The sequence below is a fragment of the Xenopus laevis genome, chromosome 2L, assembly GCF_017654675.1.
Source record: "Xenopus laevis strain J_2021 chromosome 2L, Xenopus_laevis_v10.1, whole genome shotgun sequence".
NCBI lineage: Eukaryota > Metazoa > Chordata > Amphibia > Anura > Pipidae > Xenopus > Xenopus laevis.
This window is the reverse complement of record NC_054373.1, coordinates 42,280,886-42,300,532: the sequence shown is the minus strand read 5'-3', so window position 1 is coordinate 42,300,532 and position 19,647 is coordinate 42,280,886. Positions and strand designations below refer to the sequence as shown.

The following is a 19,647-nucleotide window of genomic DNA, read 5'->3' as shown; positions in this document are numbered from 1 at the left end:
TATAATACACAAGTTTTAGTGACTCATGGGACAGAAATTACATCAGAACTCACCGTTTATAACTGATGACATCAGAACTCACCGTTTATAAGGATATAATTTACAAGATATTCATGGCTTTTGTGTATTATATAGTGAATAAAGTACCCCCTCTTGTAAAATATAAGGATATTATAAGTTACCTTGGAGTTTCATGACCATATAAAAACACGAGGCCGAAGGCCGAGTGTTTTTATACAGGTCATGAAACTCCAAGGTAACTTCTAATATCCTCATATTTTGCAACTGGGGGTACTTTATTTATTATAATACACAAATTTCAGTGAGTCATGTGACAGAAATGACATCAGAACTCACCGTTTATAACTGATGACATCAGAACTCACCGTTTATAAGGATATAATTTACAGGATATTCATGGCTTTTGTGTATTATAAGGATATAATTGACAGGATATTCATGGCTCTTGTGTATTATATACTAACGCCAACTATACTTTCTCTCCTGGAAATAAGCACATGATCTAATCAATTGAGCACTAATTGTGGACTGTGGATGACTTTGGCATTTTTCAGTTATAGGCAGCTGTAGCCAATGCAAATGTGAACTGGTCTCATCCAGAATGCTTGGGACCTGGGGTTTTCCAGATATGGGATCCTACTATAATTTGGATCTCCATACTTTAAAGGGGTTGTTCACCTTCCAAACACTTTTCGATTCAATTTCACTTTTCAATTTCAACTTTCAGTTCAATTGTTTTCAGACTGTTCCCCAGAAATAAAGACTTTTTTCAATCACTTTCCATTACTTAATTTTACCGTTTTTTCAAAATCTAAATTTAAAGTTGAATGTTCATGTCTCTGCTGTTTGAGTCTGGCAGCTCAGTAATTCAGGTGCAGACTCTAAACTGTTACAATTTTGCAATATTTAGTTGATACATTTCTTAGCAGCTTCTCTGGTGTATTAGCAACTATTGTATCAATTCTAACGGGTTGTTCACCTTTAAGATAACTTTTAGAATGATGTAGAGAGTGATATTCTGAGACAATTTGCAATTGGTTTTCATTTTTTATTATTGAAGTGTTTTGAGTTATTTACCTTTTAATTCTGCAGCTCTTCAGTTTGCATCTTAAGCAATCTGGTAACTAAGGTCCAAATGACCCTAGCAACCATGCGCTGATTTGAATACGAGACTGGAATATGAATAGGAGAGGCCTGAATAGAAAGATGAGTAATAAAAAGTAACAATAACAATACATTTATAGCCTTACAGAGCATTTGTTTTTTAGAAGGGAGTCAGCGACACATCTGAGTTTTTTTTTGGAGAACAAACTTGATCTGAGTTTTTAAAATTTGAATTGAATTCGGGTTGATTCCATTCATCTAAGTTTAAAAAATTCGATTTTATCAATAAATTTCGAATGGTGGAATTTCAAATTTATCTGAGTTTAGGGGAGTTTTTAAAAACTCACATGGAATCGAAATTTGACCTTTGATAAATGTGCCTCTCCGTGTTTGAAGGTGAACAACCCCTTTAAGAAAATGTATTAAAAATGATTTAAACATTAATTAAACCCAATAGGCTGGTTTTACCTCCCATAAGTTCTAATTATATCTTAGTTTGGATCACGTACAAAGAATGTACTGTTTTATTATTATACAGAAAATCTATTTAACATTTTTTAATAATGTGATTGAAAGGGAGTCTTCAAGAAGATGGCCTTCCCGTAATTCAGAGCTTTCTGGATAATTGGTTTGCAGATATTGAATACCAAAACTGTACTTAAGAAAAATTTGTATGCTTGAGTAATTGAACTTTACGGGTTTTCCTTACTATATGTACCTACAACAAGTGTGGCAGCAGCTGTGGGGGCATTTTTTTGGGGGGGGGTATATACTTCATGTATTTGTTGTCTTAAATTAAAAAAAATACATTTATTGTATCACTAAATCATTCTGACTAAATGCCCTTTTAAAGTACAGGTATGGGATCCATTATTCAGAAACCTGCAGTGATGGGAGAATTTCACCCATTTTGCTTTGCCGAAAAATTCACGAATTTCCCGCAAAATTCATGAAACTGGCGAAAAATTTGTGAAACGCAAAAAATTGACACCGGCATCAAATTTGTTGCCAGAATCAATTTTGACACCCGCATCAATTTTGACGCTGATGTTAAAGTCAATGGGCATCTGAATAGTGTTAACGCGATTTTGACTTTTCGGACGTGCATCAGAAAATTTTTGGACGGCGGCAAATTCTCACCAGTGAATTTTTGTGGGAGTTTCGCAAATTTGTTTGCTGCCGACGAAAAGCGGAAACTCGCCACAAATTCACACCAGACTAATTTATTCGTCCATTACTAGAAACCTGTTATCCAGAAAGCTCTGCATTACTGAAAACCCGTCCCCCATTATTTAAACAGTCCTCATCCTTTATCTCTGTAATAATAAAACAGTACCTTGTACTTGATCCAAACTAAGATTTAATTAATCCTTATTGGCACCAAACCAGCCTATTGGGTTTATTATTGTTTTGATTTTCCAGTAGACTTAAGGTATGAAGATCCAAATTACAGAAAGATCCATTATCCAGAAGCATTCTGAATATCGGGTCCCATACAGGGTCGGACTGACCAGTTTGTAATAATTTGTTCTTGAAGTCATCAATGAGAGATCCATAGTTATTGTGTTGTGTTAAAATCTCGTGTAGCTTTTTATTGTGCTCCTTGTGTTTATTCAACTGTAACGGCTACCAGTCAACTGCATTAAGAATTACTGCCTATTCTTCCCTAAAAACAGAACACAACAATAAACTTTTTTCATCCTGCAGAGAAATGCCCTGTAACCATAGTGCACATTAGTTTCTTTATTGTCCCTGCATGCTGCAGCACTGAGTTCTCCCAGTGAATATCCATCCGTCTGTAGGTCACTGTGAATGTAATGCTCAAGTGCAGGATTTGTAACCCGCAGAATGAGGGATGATCTGCATTAGCACTAAAAGGAAGACAGGAATGAAAGCAGCTGGCATTGACCTGGAGCCAAGCAACAGACTCAGCAATCCAAGCAGCAAGCATCCCTCCCTGCCCCCAGCTAATCAGCACCACTAGAGACTGACATGTATGCAGAGGACAGAGTTCTACATGTATCCAGAGAGTGATGGCAGGGAACACAGGCTCTTCCATACAACGACAAAGTATTGCATCTGCAAATATCCACTGTCTGTGCCAGGAAGGGAAATCAGAGATGAAGAGGTAGGGGATCGAGCAAGAGTAAAACTAGTGACGTACATTGGTAGAGGGACACAGAAGCTGGCAGAAGCAGAGAGAGAGGTGCAGAGAAAGACACAGAGAGGGGGTGAGCCCTCACACTGCAGCAAATGGTAAGGATGACTTCTTCTGACACTACTTACTTCCTACCCTAATGAACACTCTAGAGGCTCTATGAGTTCTACAGAGAGAAGAAAACATAAAACATTTCTAATCCGGCTTCTGTCCTTGCAGAGTGCAGAGAAGGAACTGGGATTAACACTGGGGCAGAGGATTACTAGCGTAGCCAACTGATATTCATTGTACAAGAGGCAGCATGACCCGGCTATTCTGAGACTAGAAGGACCCCTAGAGATTGTGGCATGTTTATTATACAGGTATAGGATATCTGGAAAGCCGATATCCAGAAAGCTCCGAATTATGCAAATAGACTCCATTTTAATGAAATAAGTCAAAATTTTAAAACATATTTCCTTTTTTTCTGTAAAAACCAAATAGTAACAAATAAGGTATAATAAATCCTTATTGTGGGGAAACAATCCTGTAGGGTTTATTTAACCTTTGAATTATTTTTTGTAGACAAAGTATGGAGATCCAAATTACGGAAAGTCCCCTTATCCGGAAAGCCTCTGGTCCCAAGCATTCTGGATAACAGGTCCCATACTTGTAACCAACAATGATAATCATAGATTGAAATCTAGGGGGAACAGGGGGAATTAAGTTTGCTGTATCTCCTAGCACACTATTAGTACAGGTATGGGATCCATTATCTGGAAACACGTTATCCAGAAAGCTTCGAATTACAGAATGGCCATCTCCCATAGACTCCATTTTAATGAAATAATCCAATTTTCTAAAAATGATTTCCCTTTTCTCTGTAATCATAAAACAGTAGCTTGTACTTGATCCAAATTATGATATAATTAATCCTTATTGGAAGCACAAGCAGCCTTTTGGGTTTATGATTTTCTAGTAGACTTAAGGTATGAAGACCCAAATTACAGAAAGATCCACTATACGGAAAACCCCAGGTCCCATACATTCTGGATAACAGGTCCCATACCTGTACCAACAATGATATATTCAGATCGGGGGGAGGGGCAGGGGCATTACGTTTGCTGTATCTCCTAGCATACTATTAGTGCATTGCTAATTTCCCCTTTAATTGTGTTGAGCAGACAGGGGGACGTCTTGGAGAAATTCAAGTCATTGTTGCCCTGCAGGATGACCCCCACCTAAAAAAAATGCTCTGTAAGGCTACACATTTATTGTTATTGTTACTTTTTATTACTTATCTCATTATTCAGGCCTCTCCTATTCATATTCCAGTCTCAAATCAATGTGTGGTTGCTAGGGTAATTTAGACCCTAGTGACCAGATTGCTGAAATTGAAATCAGGAGAGCTGCTGAATAACAAGTTAAATAACCCAAAAAGCACAAATAATAAAACATGAAAACCAGTTGCAAATAGTCTCAGAATATCACTCTCTACATCATACTAAAGGTTAATTTAAAGGCGAACAACCCCCTTTAATAGCATCAATTAAATTAGAGTTTCACAATTCTCCCTTCACCTTAACTGAGCCATGTAAAGTTCCAAGTTGCTGTACAACAAGAAGTTGTAATGTAGATACAGTGAGGGCAGCAAACAGTATTAGTATTTCTTGCATCTTCCCAGTTTTAGTGTTTATGGGGACTCGTTACTTCAAAAAGGGGACACATTCACCTGGGGACAGTGGCTGTGAAATGGGGCCTGCCATCAACATTTGAGTGACTAGTTTTTTGGAACGTGCCTCTGTGGTGCAAGCAATATGGCAGCTCTCAATATGCAGATTTTCAGAGAGGAGCCATTGTTTATATCTTCTTAAATCAGTATGAGGATACATTTTGAGAACAAGTGCTTGTCTGTGCATTAAACGTTACATTTGCATAAAAAATATTACTGCATTGCATTACAATCACCTATTGCTCATCTGCTCAAGATCTACTGTTAGCTCACAATCTACCTAGTTTCAGCCTTTCAGCCTTCAGTCTACAACTGAAGAAGCAGCATAATGACTTACAAAGGTTTTTTTTACATTCTGGACCCTATAGCATTACCCACAGTGGGGTAGTAGTAGCATTTCTGCTGCTGATTTAATAGGCCCAATTCTAATAATGCAACATATGGGTGGGTTATCCAGGGGGAATTTCAAAATAGACCAGAACATATAAATGTTAAACAAAGGTCAAGGACCAGATGATATTCATGCTAGGGTACTAAACAAGCTTAGATCTGTGGGTGCCAAGCCTCTTTACTTAACTTTCCAGGCTTCTTTAAGGTATGGCTAGTGATGGGTGAACTTGTCCAGAAAAAATAGTGAAACACAAATTTTGACGCCTGCATCAATTCTGATGCTCACATCAATTTTGACGCCAATGTTAAAGTCAATAATGTTGATGCTCGCCGATTTTGACGTGATCGACTTTTCCGACACACGTCCAAAATTTGGCGACTTTTCGCCAGTTTCTCTGCAGTTTCGATGCAGTTTCGCTAATTTATTCGCTGGTGGGAAATGTGGAAATTCACACCGAATTCGCGCCTGGCAAATTTATTCCCCTACCACTAGGTATGGTATGTTGCCTAGAAATTTACAAATTGCTAATGGGGTGCCACTTTCCAAGAAGGGATTCATCCTCAGCCTGAAAGCCATAAATTGTTTAATTTGACATCAATGGTAGGATGGATGGTTGCAACGGATAACATTCTGGAATACATTGCAAATCAGAAAAATGCACCCATGCGGGATTTTTAGAAGCTTATTCATCAAATAATGCACTAACTTTCACTCATTAATAAATATGCTTCTAAAAATCACCTAGGAATGAATAGAATGTGGGTGAGTTTTTCTGTGATGAGCTCTAATTTCACATTTTGAGAAATCTGGCCCAATACATTTGTGCCAGCATGGTTTTATGTGTAATAGATCTTGCCAGACAATTTTAAATATAACAGTAGAGTATGTGATGAGGTGAGCAGGAACTAAGACTCTAGGTTGGTAGTGAATGTTATATACTTAGACTTTGCCACAGCATTTAAAACAGTAATGCACAGAAGATTATTTATTAAATAAAAGAATATTGGCCGTAGAGATTTGACTAAATTGTAGAAGGGGGAAGCACATTGCATATGCAGTTCAGTGTTGATAAATGCAAGTTATGCACTTGGGTGGATGTAACATATGTTATTTATACAATAAACAGTAGTGTGTTGGGGGTATACTTAATTGAGAAGGATTTAGGGGGTTTTGTGCATAACAAGCTGTGTAACTCTAGGCAGATTCATTCAGTGGCTATCAAAGCAAATAAAGTTCTGTCTTGCATAAAAAGCATTAACATGAAGTATGGAAACATAATTGAGCTTGTCTATAGATTCCTGGTAAGGCTTTACGCTGAGTATCCAGTGCAGTTATTGGCTCCAGTCCTAAAGAAGGATTTCAATAAGTTAGAAAAAGTGAAGAGAAGTGCAAATAAACTAGCCCAGGGTTACACATTTGAATCTGGATCACAGGTTTACAGATAACGGATCCCATACCTGTACTGTGTTTATTATCAAGTGCTGCTGCAACAGACCTATATTGCCCTGCATTGCAGAGATTTGTGAGCAATTATTGTGACATATGAACTAGATCTATTATAACTCACAAACATATAAGCGTAAAAGGGACTGCACAGTTCAGGTCAATTGCTCAGGTTAGCTGGGAAGTGGTGTTGGCTACTGAGGACATATGATGTTTGCCTTAATGATGAGGAAGTTAATTTTCTGCAGCCACAAAGCCTATTTACAGTGTCACCCATGAGATTCTAATGCAGAGTTCCCTGTAGAGAATGCAGAGACGGAATCAGCGGCTGTTTGAGATTAAAGAGAATATGTTGGTGAGTTATATATGAACTGGTGAGTTATATTGGCACACAAGAACTAGTATCACTGCAGCCATATGAATACTGCAGCATTTATCTTCCAGCTATTACATTGAATATTCCAGGATTCCTTGCATAAGGCACTGGGAAGGTTTGCAGCTAGAGACGTTGCACCAGCTAAATTAAAGGCTGTACAAAAATTGTATTAATACTTAAATATCCAGTCATTATATAATTACATAATTAACATTGTTTTGCTTGGGCATTTTGAGTTGGTTTCAGCCAAACATAGCTACCTCTCTGTGTGGGACCAGTACACATATCAACCCAGGAGTGGCAAGAGTTTGCACTCCAACCCTGAAGCTTTCCTTTCACATGTATATTCCACTCTCAGTTTATAGTGATTTGTCATTAAATGATTGTGCAAAGGCTCACACAGGCTCACTATAATTGTTTACAGCTCAAGCACATTTTAGGGGTCTGAGCAGTTTTGGCAATTATCTGAAACCTGTCACTGGAGCAAAAGCCATCAGTCGAAAAGTTTAAAAGGACCTATTTTACCCCCATTTATTTTGCATTTTATTTGTGTAGGAATGTACTTTGTAGGAAATCCCATAGGGGTGACCTTTGCCCTGTGGGACAGTGGTATTCTCTAGGTGTATTATAGGTATTTCCTGGATCCCTATATGAGAGGAAGCGTATAGTTAAATGTTGCCAAACGAGCGGATCTCTCTCCAATATGCCCACCTTGAGGTGGGCAATATCTGGCTGATCCGATCGTGGGCCCTAGGACCCAACGATCGGATCCTAACGCACGGGAATGGAGGTCAGATCGCGGGACCGCATCAACGAACAGATGAGGCTGCGATCCGACGGGATTTTTTGTCCCATCCGATCGAGATCTGGCCAACTTTCGGCCAGATCTCGATCGGGGAAGCCCGTCGGGGGGCCCCATACACGGGCCAATAAGCTGCCGACTTGGTCTGTCAGCAGCTTTTATCGGCCCGTGTATGGCCACCTTTAGTCTTTGGGACAACAGGTGGAAATGCGGGAGTGCCTAGGGTAAAGGGAGTCCTTAGTATTTAAGTTCAAGAGCCCTTTGGCAAAGCTTCATGTTAGTGAAGTTGGGGTACAGGGACCCTGTGAATGATGATTAATTATTGATAAAATATCTCATTGCTATAGTATATAGTAATGGGTGAATTTGTCCCGTTTCGGTTCGCCGAAAAGTTCGGAAATTCGCGAAACAGCAAAAAATTCGTGAGACACAAATTTTGACGCCCACGTCAATTTTGATGCCTGTGTCAATTCTGTAAAGTCAGTGGGCGTCTGAATAATGTTGACACATGACGGTTTTGATGCAAGCAACATTTCCGCTGTGTGTCCAAAATTTCGCAAATTTATTCGCCAGCAGCGAAACATGGAATTTCACCACAAATTCGTGCCTGCCAAATTTATTCGCTCCATCACTAATAGTATACTCTTGGATTTTGAAAAAGTCAGAGAAATCAGCAATAGTAGCCTTGTGCTCCAACCAGGAGAAGCAGTATGGGGTTAGTAATCCCCATGGAAAACCCTCCTAGAGCAGGAACCTCAGTGGAAAGGAATCCAAGTCATTGCTCTCCTCTGCATGCGCATATTAGGGGAGTCACCCCTACCCCTGTTTCTACTTTGGATAAGCAGTTGTATGTGTGAGAATATTGGTTCTGCCCATTGTCCTTTAGAAGAATTAGTCTTGAAAACTCAGCAATCTGTTGTTTGTGGTTGAAGGGCATGTAAAGTCTAAAATAGAATAAGGCTAGAAATGCTGTATTTTGTATACTAAATATAAACATGAACTTACTGCACCACAAGCCTAACCAAACAAATAATTTATGCTTTCAAAGTTGGCTACAGGGGGTCACCATCTTGTAACTTTGTTAAACATCTTTGCAAGACTAAGACTGTGCACATGCTCAGTGTGGTCTGAGCCGCTTAGGGATCGTAAGGAGGGAGCTCCCCCTGCTGTTCATAAGTATGATTGTTTCCCTGCAGAGCAGTTAGAGACCATCTGACAATTCCTATCCACAGCAGTAAATGAAGGGAGAATTTCACTGCATACAGTCAGGTTTCTTGTAAAAACGGTACACATTTTTTAAATAAAGTATATTGAAGATATGTTTCTTTTTCATTAAAGAAAGTAAAAATGGGATTTTATTTTTTTTGCCTTTACATGTCCTTTAAGAACAACTGGCACCCAATCAATTCTGTGTTCTACTAATACTGCATGAATGTTAGATTTCAGCTACCTTACCCCTCCATGACTCTAATGCATCCATGTCCTACAATACTTTCTAAAATTATAGTTTGAGGGGTCGAATTTAGCACCTTTTAAGTATGTTATCAATTAATTTAACATTTGATAAATACACTTATAAAAATCCCATAGGCATGATTTTTTTTATGGTGAGCTCTAATTTCACATTTTTTACAAATCCCTTAATTGTGAATCTTTGAAAAAAATAGACTGTAAACCGCTGCTCTCACATACTTCAGCTCTTCATTCATTTATATCCCATAGAACTTGTGATAACTGGGTATTCAATCAGTATACAGAATACAGCGCTAATAAATTTTGTTTGAATAAAAATATGTAACAATATTGCTTTTGCTCCATGTTAATTAATTTATATTGAATTGCTTCAGTGTCTTCTAATTATCTGTGATTTCTAGATAATTACGGAGCTTGTGCCCTTTGTTGTCCTGCAGGCATATCCAAACAGGGTCACTGGCCATGTACAATGACAGTATAGTGTGTCCCTTTCCGAATTGTTTGCTTTCTGATCCATGAAGGGAGTGCTCACATATTAGTATAAATAATGTATTCGATAGTGTGTGAATTACACGTGTAAATTATAATAAAAATTCAGGTTAGCTGCAATAACCACAGTAAAAGCAGCAGTAGATACATCTGCCCAGTTAACAAGACATAGTTACCCGTATAGGTGAATATAATCCAGGTGGAGCTGTAATGTGTCACATGATCAAATACTTTCTCAGCGTGGAGCATTCGTGACAATTAAATCCTAGTACTACACAAAGAGGATTATGGGATTCCCCTCAGACCAGTGTCAGTGTTGCTAACTGGCTTTTCATATTCATGCAAACTAAAGCAATGGTTTGTCACCCCCTGATAATTGTGATGGTGTAGAAAAGTTGCAAGCCTTCTCCTCCGATTCACATACAACGGCCCATGAATAAAAAGTGTGATCTCTAAAGGGGATAGAAATACCGCCTGCAAAAAGCAACAGATAACATTCTGGAAGATGTTTACAAAATTCCAGGAGTTTATTAATCAAATTCCATGCAAAGCCAGCTGTTGAAATCCCAAGCCTGAGCTGCTGATGAAGACATGGAAATATCAAAAACTACAAATTAAAAAAAAAAAAAATTCTGTTTGCCTACATCATACAGGTATAGAATCTATTATGCTGAATGAATGGAACATGGGTTCTTTTCAGAGAAGGATCTTTCTATCATTTAGATCACTATTCTTTAAGGGGCCCATTTACTTAGCTTGAGTGAAGGAATAGAGGAAAAAAACTTCGAATTTCGAATGTTTTTTTGTCTACTTCGACCATCGAATGGGCTACTTCGACCTTCGACTTCGATTCGAACGATTCGAACTAAAAATCGTTCGACTATTCGACCATTCGATAGTCAAAGTACTGTCTCTTTAAAAAATACTTCGACCCCCTAGTTCGCCACCTAAAACCTACCGAGGCCAATGTTCCTAACAATTTTCTGATCAAAGGAAAATCCTTCGATTGATGGATTAAAATCCTTCGAATCGTTCGATTCGAAGGATTTAATCGTTCGATCGAACGATTATTCCTTTGATCATTCAATCGTAGGAATAGCGCTAAATCCTTCGACTTCGATATTCGAAGGATTTCAATTCGGCAATCAAATATCGAGGGTTAATTAACCCTCGATATTCAACCATAAGTAAATTTGCCCCTAAGTCTGCTAAAAAAAATTAAACACTGAAGGGGTTATTTATTAAACCTCAAATTTTTCTCGTCTGGCTTTTTGGGGCAAAACTTGAATTTTTCAAGGAAAAAAAAAATCTAATTTTTCAAGATTTATTTTGCTGCAAAAAAACCTGAATCTGAAAATCTGCCATCTCAGACCTGTCGAGGTCCTGATTAAGTCAGTGGGAAATGCACCTATCCCAAATTGAAGTTATTGTGGCCTTCGGAGGGTTAAGCCCGGAAGTCCCACTTTTTTGTGGGGTTTTTTGGGATAAAACAAAAAAATTGAGTGAGCCTGAAAAATTTGAATGATTTGGGGTTTTTGCTCAATTTTATCGAATTTAAGGGGCCCATTCACTAAGTTCGAGTGAAGGAATAGAGGAAAAATAATTCGATTTTCAAATGTTTTTTTTGTCTACTTCGACCATCGAATTGGCTACTTCGACCTTCGACTTCGAATCGAACGTTTCGAACTAAAAATCGTTCGACTATTCGACCATTCGATAGTCGAAGTACTGTCTCTTTAAGAAAAAACTTCGACCCCCTAGTTCGCCACCTAAAAGCTACCAAAGTCAATGTTAGCCTATGGGGAAGGTCCCCATAGGCTTTCCAAGTTTTTTCTGATCGAAGGATAATCCTTCGATCAATGGATTAAAATCCTTCGAATCGTTGCGCAAAATCCTTCGACTTTGATATTCGAAGTCGAAGGATCTTAATTCGCCAGTCGAATATCGAGTGTTAATTAACCCTCGATATTCGACCCTTAATACATCTGCCCCTTAATGTGATCCGATTAATTCAGGTTATTTTATTTATTTTTTTTATTTTTTTTTTACATTTTATTGTTTTTTACATGCCAGTTACAATCCAATGTATTTTAAACAATTAACAGTTATAATGTGATTCAGTTCCATATAAAAAGTCATTCACATACATTTTTGGATCATTTACATTGCTAATAGGTATCCTACAGTCCCTCTACTGTTTGCTGTTGGAACTATCCATCAAGTTAACTGTGTGCTATGTAAATTATGGGGGTAAACCAGGAAGGTGGGTTGGGGGGTCTAAGGGGTAATTACAGAGGGATTTGTTTAGAATGGGTTATTTTATTCATAAAAAATCAAGCATGGGAGTTTGGTTGTGTTTTTTAACAAAATATGAGATAAATTCGGATTTTAGTAAATATCCCCCTAAATAAACCCAAAGATTTTGCAGCAAAAATTCAAATTCAAAAATGAATGCATCCTCAGGGCCAGTTTACCATAATTACTGTTTAGTAAAAAAAAATACTCAACATCCCTAATTAATCTTATCATTAGAAAGAAGGGGAAAGTTAAAGCTTAGCATTGCCCTACAGAGCAGAATGGGGTTCAACTGTTCAAATAATGCATTAAATGAATGTTCACTCTGCAATGAGTAGTTCAGTGTTGGGTGTGGGAGCTGCTGGCATGTCAGATAATGCATGAATGGATTTGGGGCATGTGTAACAGGGCAGGGAAAGTGAAAGACATGCGTGATGCCTGCATTGCTCCTGGCTCTGGGATGCAGCCATAAATATGATGATCCCCTGGAACACTGCATCTAACAATGGAGAGGAGCAGCAGTGAGGAGACTTATAGTGAGGCAGAGGATGAGAGTCAGGTGAGATAAAGCCCTATTGGCTGGGGCCTTACCCTTTTTAACCCTGGAAAATGAATCCCTAAAAATTGAATTATTACATGGAATCTCTTTGCAGAGTACTTTTTAGATCCTTTCATAGAATAATTTATGAATTGAAGAGATTTCCATTTCTAAAATGCTATTTTCCATTATATTTTCCATTGTAACTGCATGCTTGACTTCTGTTTCTATACTCATGGATCTCTGTGCTACTGTTGGGCTCTGTGACTTGTGCTTGAACAACTTCTGAATGTCTCCAAGTTAAACATGCCTTATTTTAGGAAGTTCTTTGTTTCCTCTAGCAAGGGACCTTTATACAATAATACTAATATTCCCCAATTTGCTAGCGCCAACCCTGTGTGAAAGCCAAAGCTCAGTCAATGACTTAGGCTGTATTGTCCATCCTGTGGTCACTATAGGTTGGAACTGAATCAACAGGATCAATGATTTTTTCATTTTTGGCACCTTCAATATCCTTTGTTGAGTCATATTGACATATAGACACATTGGGGCATATTTATCAAAGAGTGAAGTGAGATCACCACAGTACATAGTGTGAAATTCCACCATTCACCATTCAATTCTATTGGATTTTTAAGAGTATTTATAAATGGGTGAAAGTGAAAGTTCACCATTTGATAACTATGCTATTAAAAATGAAGGAGATCTCTAACTTTGATAAATATGCCCCATTGTTTCCCCCAATTTATCAACTTGTGTAAATTACATTTTAAACCCATATTTATGCTGCCTTTGTTGACCATTTATGATATATGTTATGGCAGGGAGGGTGTAGCAGAGGAATGAGAGAGCACCACTATATAACACTGCAAGCCTTAAAGGGTGGATCACCTCTACATTCATTTTATTATGTTATAAAATGCCCTGTTTCTAGCAACTTTGCAGTTAGTGTTCATTATTTCTTTTGTACCGTTTTGAAATACTTCTACATCTTTCCAGCTTTCAAACGGGGGTCACTGACCCCAGCATCCAAAAAACGATTGCTCTGTGAGCTTACAATTTTATTATTATTACTTTTTATTCCCCCTTCAATTCATATTCCAGCCTCTCATTCCAACCACTGCCTAGTTGCTAAGGTAAACAGGATACTAGCAACCAGATAGCTGCTGAAATTTCAAACTGCTGGAGAACTACTGAACAAAAAGCGAAAAACCATAAAAAATTAAAAACCGATTGCAAATTGCCTCAGAGTATCAATGTTTATGTCACACTGAAAGTTAATGTAAAGGCAAACAACCACTTTGTTTGTAAAAATAAGTTACTAATTAACTAAAAACCTTTAATAATTCAATATCATAAAGCACTGCATAACTTGTTGGCACTATATAAATAAATGATAATGATGATGACGAAGATGGTGTCATGGATTTGTACGTTAATTTCCCTTTTTTGGGACCCAGGCTGTCACACCAATTCTGTATTGGGTCTCTACCATGCTACACCCTTTTCCATATAGCTGAAAACTCAAAAAAATATTATTATTATTATCATTATTGTTAGTATTATTAGTATTATTAATAATAATAATACTACTACTACTACTAATAATAATAATAATAACGTATTTATGAAGTGCCAGCATTGTACAATTAATGGGAGTATACATTGAACATACAGATTACATACAGTAAAAGCAATAACCAATTCAAGAGGTAAGAGGGCTTTGCCCAAAAGAGCTGACACTCTAATAGGAGAAGGGGTATGAGACACCATTGGGAATGGGCAAGATCAGAAGTCTTTAAGGTGAGAGATGTGGCACTAAATATTGCATTTAGTAGTATCTAGACTACACTGAAGCCATGTTAGGCTAGATGAGGGTAACCTCTATTAGCCTCTACCCTGCAGCCTCACTCTCTGGTTAATATAAGAAGCGAGGGATCTGAGCACAGCTAATGAGATCAGGCATTGTAAAGGTCAGGGACAAGGACATACAATCCATTAATATATCAATACTATATGGCTTGAAAATGGCACGAGTAGTGCTGAATGAGGCTTTCTGTCCGGGGGGTGGGTGCTAAAAGAGGATTTGTATAGACAAAAGTATAACTCTGGCTTTGTGCTAAGCTATTTGTTGTGTGCATATATGTACTGGAGTGTAATCTATGCATTGGTGGGTTATGATAATAATAAAAATATTAGAATTTATTTATTTTGACTGGTGGTAAGTGAATCACTTTTGGTAAACTCAGTTTACATATGAATCACTGACAGAATATATAATAAAATAAGATTTTCGTCAGTTTAAGCAGAGATCGAAGTTTTAAACACATTGTGCTGCTATGGATTTGCTCCTACAATTGTTTATCCTGCGTGTAAACATGACAGCCCAGCCCCCTGTTAGCTCTCTACTTCATTTTACAAAACTAGAGTGAACATAAGGGCTTATTTATAATGGTCATCTAATGTGAAAAGGGCAAAAATAGGTGCAAAGTGCTGTGTGTTTCCCACTTTGCACTGTGCCCCCTTCTCACTGAGATGCAACATTTTATGCATGTAGAATGGAGTAGAGAGAGTGGGACATGTTTAAGTTTGCTGATCTGCATTCTATAGAGGTGGCATGTGGATGGAATGTCCCCTGTCTTGTATGTTATTCAGATAAAGAAAAGCAGTAAGTACAGTATATTGTCTGAAAGGTGCAAGAGTTCCCTTAAACATAGTAACATGGTAACATAGTAACATAATAAGTAAGGTTGAAAAAAGACATACGTCCATCAAGTTCAACCTTTTAGTTTTTTTTTTTAATCTGCCTGCTAGTTGATCCAGAGGAAGGCAAAAAAAAAACACCTGAAGCCTCTCCAATTTGCCTCAGAGGGGGAAAAAAAAATTCCTTCCTGACTCCAAATCAGATTAGTCCCTGGATCAACTTGTACTATGAGCTATCTCCCATAACCCTGTATTCCCTCACTTGCTAAAAAGCCATCCAACCCCTTCTTAAAGTAGAACTGATTCAGGGAGAGAATTCCACATCTTCACAGCTCTCACTGTAAAAAACCGAATATTTAGGTGGAACCTCTTTTCTTCTAATTGGAATGGGTGACCTTGTGTCAGCTGGAAAGACCACAAGGACCTGTGAGAACTCAAGGCATAGAGTCCAACTTGAACCTGCCAGGGGTACAGGTATAAGTGCACTGTTTCGGACCTTAAATGGTACCCTTATCCTTGCACCACCTTCACTTATTCATGTGATAGCGATGCACTCTAGCATTCCCACATTGAGACAAAATTGTATCCTTTGCTAAACCAGGAACAAGTTGCATTCAACGCAGTCTTTGCTACAAGGAAGTAAGAATGCTGAGTAAAGGTGGCCATGCACTATAAGAGATTGGCAAGGTCGCCAAACGAGCGGTTCTTTACCCAATATGCCCACTAACGGCTGGGCGATATCAGATGAATCCGAACGATCGGATTACAATACTACGAATGGGCTCCGACAGGTTGCAGGACCTCATCAACTAGCCGAAATCAAACTTGACCGATCGATATCTGCCCGATTTTTGGCCTGATATCGATCAGCAGGACCCGTTGGGAGCCCCACACATGGGCAGATAAGCTGCTGAATCAGTCTAAAGGACCAATATCAGCAGCTTTAATCTGCCCGTGTATGGCCACCTTAACAATGTGGTATTGTGACTACAGTGCATCCAGCTTGGTATACAGGTATAGGACCTGTTATCCGGAATGCAGGAGACCTGGGGGAGTTTTCCATAATTGATTTATCCATATTAAGTCTACTAAATAATCATTTAAACATTTATTAAACCCAACAGGATTGATTTGCTTCCAATAAGGATTAGCATATTTTAGTTGGGATCAAGTACAAGGTACTGTTTCATTACTACAAGGAAAAAGGAAATCATTTAAAAAAATTTGAATTATAAGATTATAATGAAGTATATGGGAGACTGCCTTTCCATAATTCCGAACTTTCTGGTTAACGGGTTTCCAGATAACAGATCCCAAACCTGTATGAATGTTAATTACATTTTGTAATCTAATACTATTTTCCATGAGTACAAAAATTTTTTGTTACCACAAAAATAATTTTGTGAATGCAAAAAAAAAATACATCATTTAATTCAAAATTACTTTTGGCAGACGAAAAAAGAAAAACAAGATTTCTCAATTGACAAAATAAATTTTATGCTTGCAGTTTGTGACTACAAAAATGTATGTGTTCATTTACACCTTTATAAAGTTTGTCACGTATATATATTTTGTAACCATAAAAGTGGCATCCTCAAAACTAGAATGTAAAGTAAAAACTGTGCCCCGTTGTATTTGGGATACTGTGGGCAAGCGAGGCATGGATATCAGCATATCTCAGATATTTGTTTCATTTAGTTGGGCAGTTGGTAGAAATAAAGATTCTTTGATTCTTGCAAAGCAATTGGGGGGAGATTAATTGCTAAGCCGTGACTGTGAAAAAGCTACGAAAGGTGCCTTTCTCCTGCTTTATCATTCAATTTTTAATTCTGTCAGCAGGTATCATGGTTAAATGATTTCCATGGAGTCAGTGCCACATAGACTGTGTCAGGCTAATGTACTGCGTGGGGTGCAGCCACCATGTTCACTGACATTTAGCTGTCCTATCAGCAAGGAAAGCACTGCAAGAGCTGGAATTACTAACACATGTATTGATTCCTTTTCTGCTTCCTGCCTTAGCGTGATGCACTTGCTCTGCTGTCTGTCAATACTTTCTCAATTAATCTTCCCGATAATATCAGGAAACATTCATGCAGCAACTCTGTGCACACTACAGTGGATAATGGACAATTTTACTTTTAGCTTCGCCTTTATAAATGGCCTACAATGATTGTGTACCTTTCGCTGGATATTACATGATACTGACATCTCTTAACTAATAACAGCACTGCAGATATTATGTGAATTCATGTCCAGGCTGCAATGTGATATTTTAGCTGGTACCACTTTCAGTGTTAGGGTCCAGAGCTTTCTCTTATTAATTGCCTGGGAATGGTGGTTAGTTCTGATGGGCAATGGGCATTGCAGTGTTCAGATAGCAATAGGGTGGCCACCTCACTCCTTTTATATCGGCCACATATTGACTCCACATTTTTGAGCAGCCATGCATTTAAATTCATTGCTAACTAGCCATGCAGTATGTGGATTCAATATGTGACCGGTATAAGGGTAATGGCCGATGGGAATATTTGTCTAAACTGTGGGTGACAAATCTCCTGAAATAGTTGTGCTGCTGGTAATTGAAATCTCCGGTAGTAAAACTTATGCACCACTTTCTTCTGAAGTCACCCAAAGTTGCCTCACATCATGTTGGTTTTTAAATCTGCTAAGGAAAGTGCCAGGAATTCAAGCTTTAACAACTCTCCCAACATAATTTATCAAAAGTGAAGAACTCACATGACTTTATTTACAAAAAGTGTGTAAATTTGCCCCTGGGCAAACAATCAGTGAATAGCTTCAGTTAGCTACAAGAATAACTAAAAACACAAAGATTTAATTCCTATAGGTTGCTACACTAGGGCAGATTTACCAATGTTTAGTAAATGAGCCAGTCCCCCCAATGTTTTCAGAAATTGAGAAGTGATATCTTTTACATGCAACAGTTTTAATAAAAGTGCACATACAATTCTTCGGGAAATTTTGGAAACACGGTGTTGAATGTCAGAAATTCATATTCTTTGACAGATTTGACAGAACTGGACTGCATCTATGCAAACTTACTTTAACTGCAGCATCCCAATAAATATGTAAATGTCTACTATTTAGTCTATACTTTGATATATATCATACATGCCTATGAAACAGCATAATAATTCAGCTTGGTTTATTTTACAGTTCCAACATTTCCTGCGAAATGATTCTGAGGCGGAGTTGGCAGGCATAATAAAGGGTATCGGGTTTGATGGTAGCTTACACATTGAAGAGAATAGTCAGAGTGATCAGGAGCAGGAGAAAGAAGACTGGCTCCATAACAGGCAGCAACAGGAATGTGGGAGAATATACAATGAGCATTTGGAGGAAGAGAGGCAGAACAGAAGAGGCCAACAGCAGCAAGAAGAAGAGAGTCTATGTAAAGAACATCAGGAGGAAGAAATACTCTTTAGAGAGGATCAGGGAGGAAATCTCATTAGGAAACAGCATGAGAATGTAAGGCTACACAGGGATCAGTTTGATGAGGAGGAAAGGCTCCGCAGAGAATACCAGGAAGAAAAGATCCGTGGGGAACAGTATGAGGAGGAGAGGCTTCGCAGAGAGCACCAGCAAGATGCCAGGCTTTGCAGTGAGCAGCAAGAGCAGAAACTCCGCAAACAGCACCTGGAAGAAGTTGAAAGAATACGAAGAGATCATCTAAGACAACCCCAAGCACAGCACGAGGACAAGAGGACCATTAAGGAAAAGTTCTCACAAGTGGATTCTGATATCTTGCCTAACATGATCAGGCACATTAAAGAGGACGTCGAAGAAGAGGACAGTTGGGAAGATGAAGATTCTAGCCACAGTTTGACAGTTCTGCCTACAAAGCTGTGTTGCCCCCAAGCACTGACTCCACTCAGCCCTTCTAGACCCAAGAGTCCATGGGGCAGGTTTGATCCGTATGACTCCTTTGAGGTAAACAAGACCAAGCTAGGATATACACATTAGCAACATTTCAGACTAGACATTTTGATAATTTTGGTGAACACCATAAAAAAAGATGCATCTCACGCCTTAAAACTAACCAGTTTTATATTGCCAACTGAACAATTGCAAAGTGATCACCTTAGGTATTGCATGTATCCATGGCATAGACTCTGTGCAGAGATT

The 19,647-nt window shown here is 38.3% G+C and overlaps 1 protein-coding gene across 2 annotated transcripts in view; it reads left to right on the top strand.

The window, feature by feature from the left end:
• The first annotated feature begins 2,897 nt into the window (after positions 1-2,897).
• The window catches only part of LOC108707995 (septin-5), a 32,994-nt gene continuing 16,244 nt past the window's right edge, over positions 2,898-19,647 (top strand). The window contains exons 1-2 of one of the 2 annotated variants that reach the window (XM_041581763.1): positions 2,898-3,381; positions 18,679-19,452. In XM_041581763.1, the coding sequence (XP_041437697.1) occupies positions 3,379-3,381; positions 18,679-19,452 (777 nt within the window). In that variant the 5' untranslated portion in view covers positions 2,898-3,378. Of the gene's footprint in view, positions 3,382-12,682; positions 12,823-18,678; positions 19,453-19,647 lie in introns of those variants that run through there. The other variant, XM_018246196.2, reaches the window with a different exon arrangement.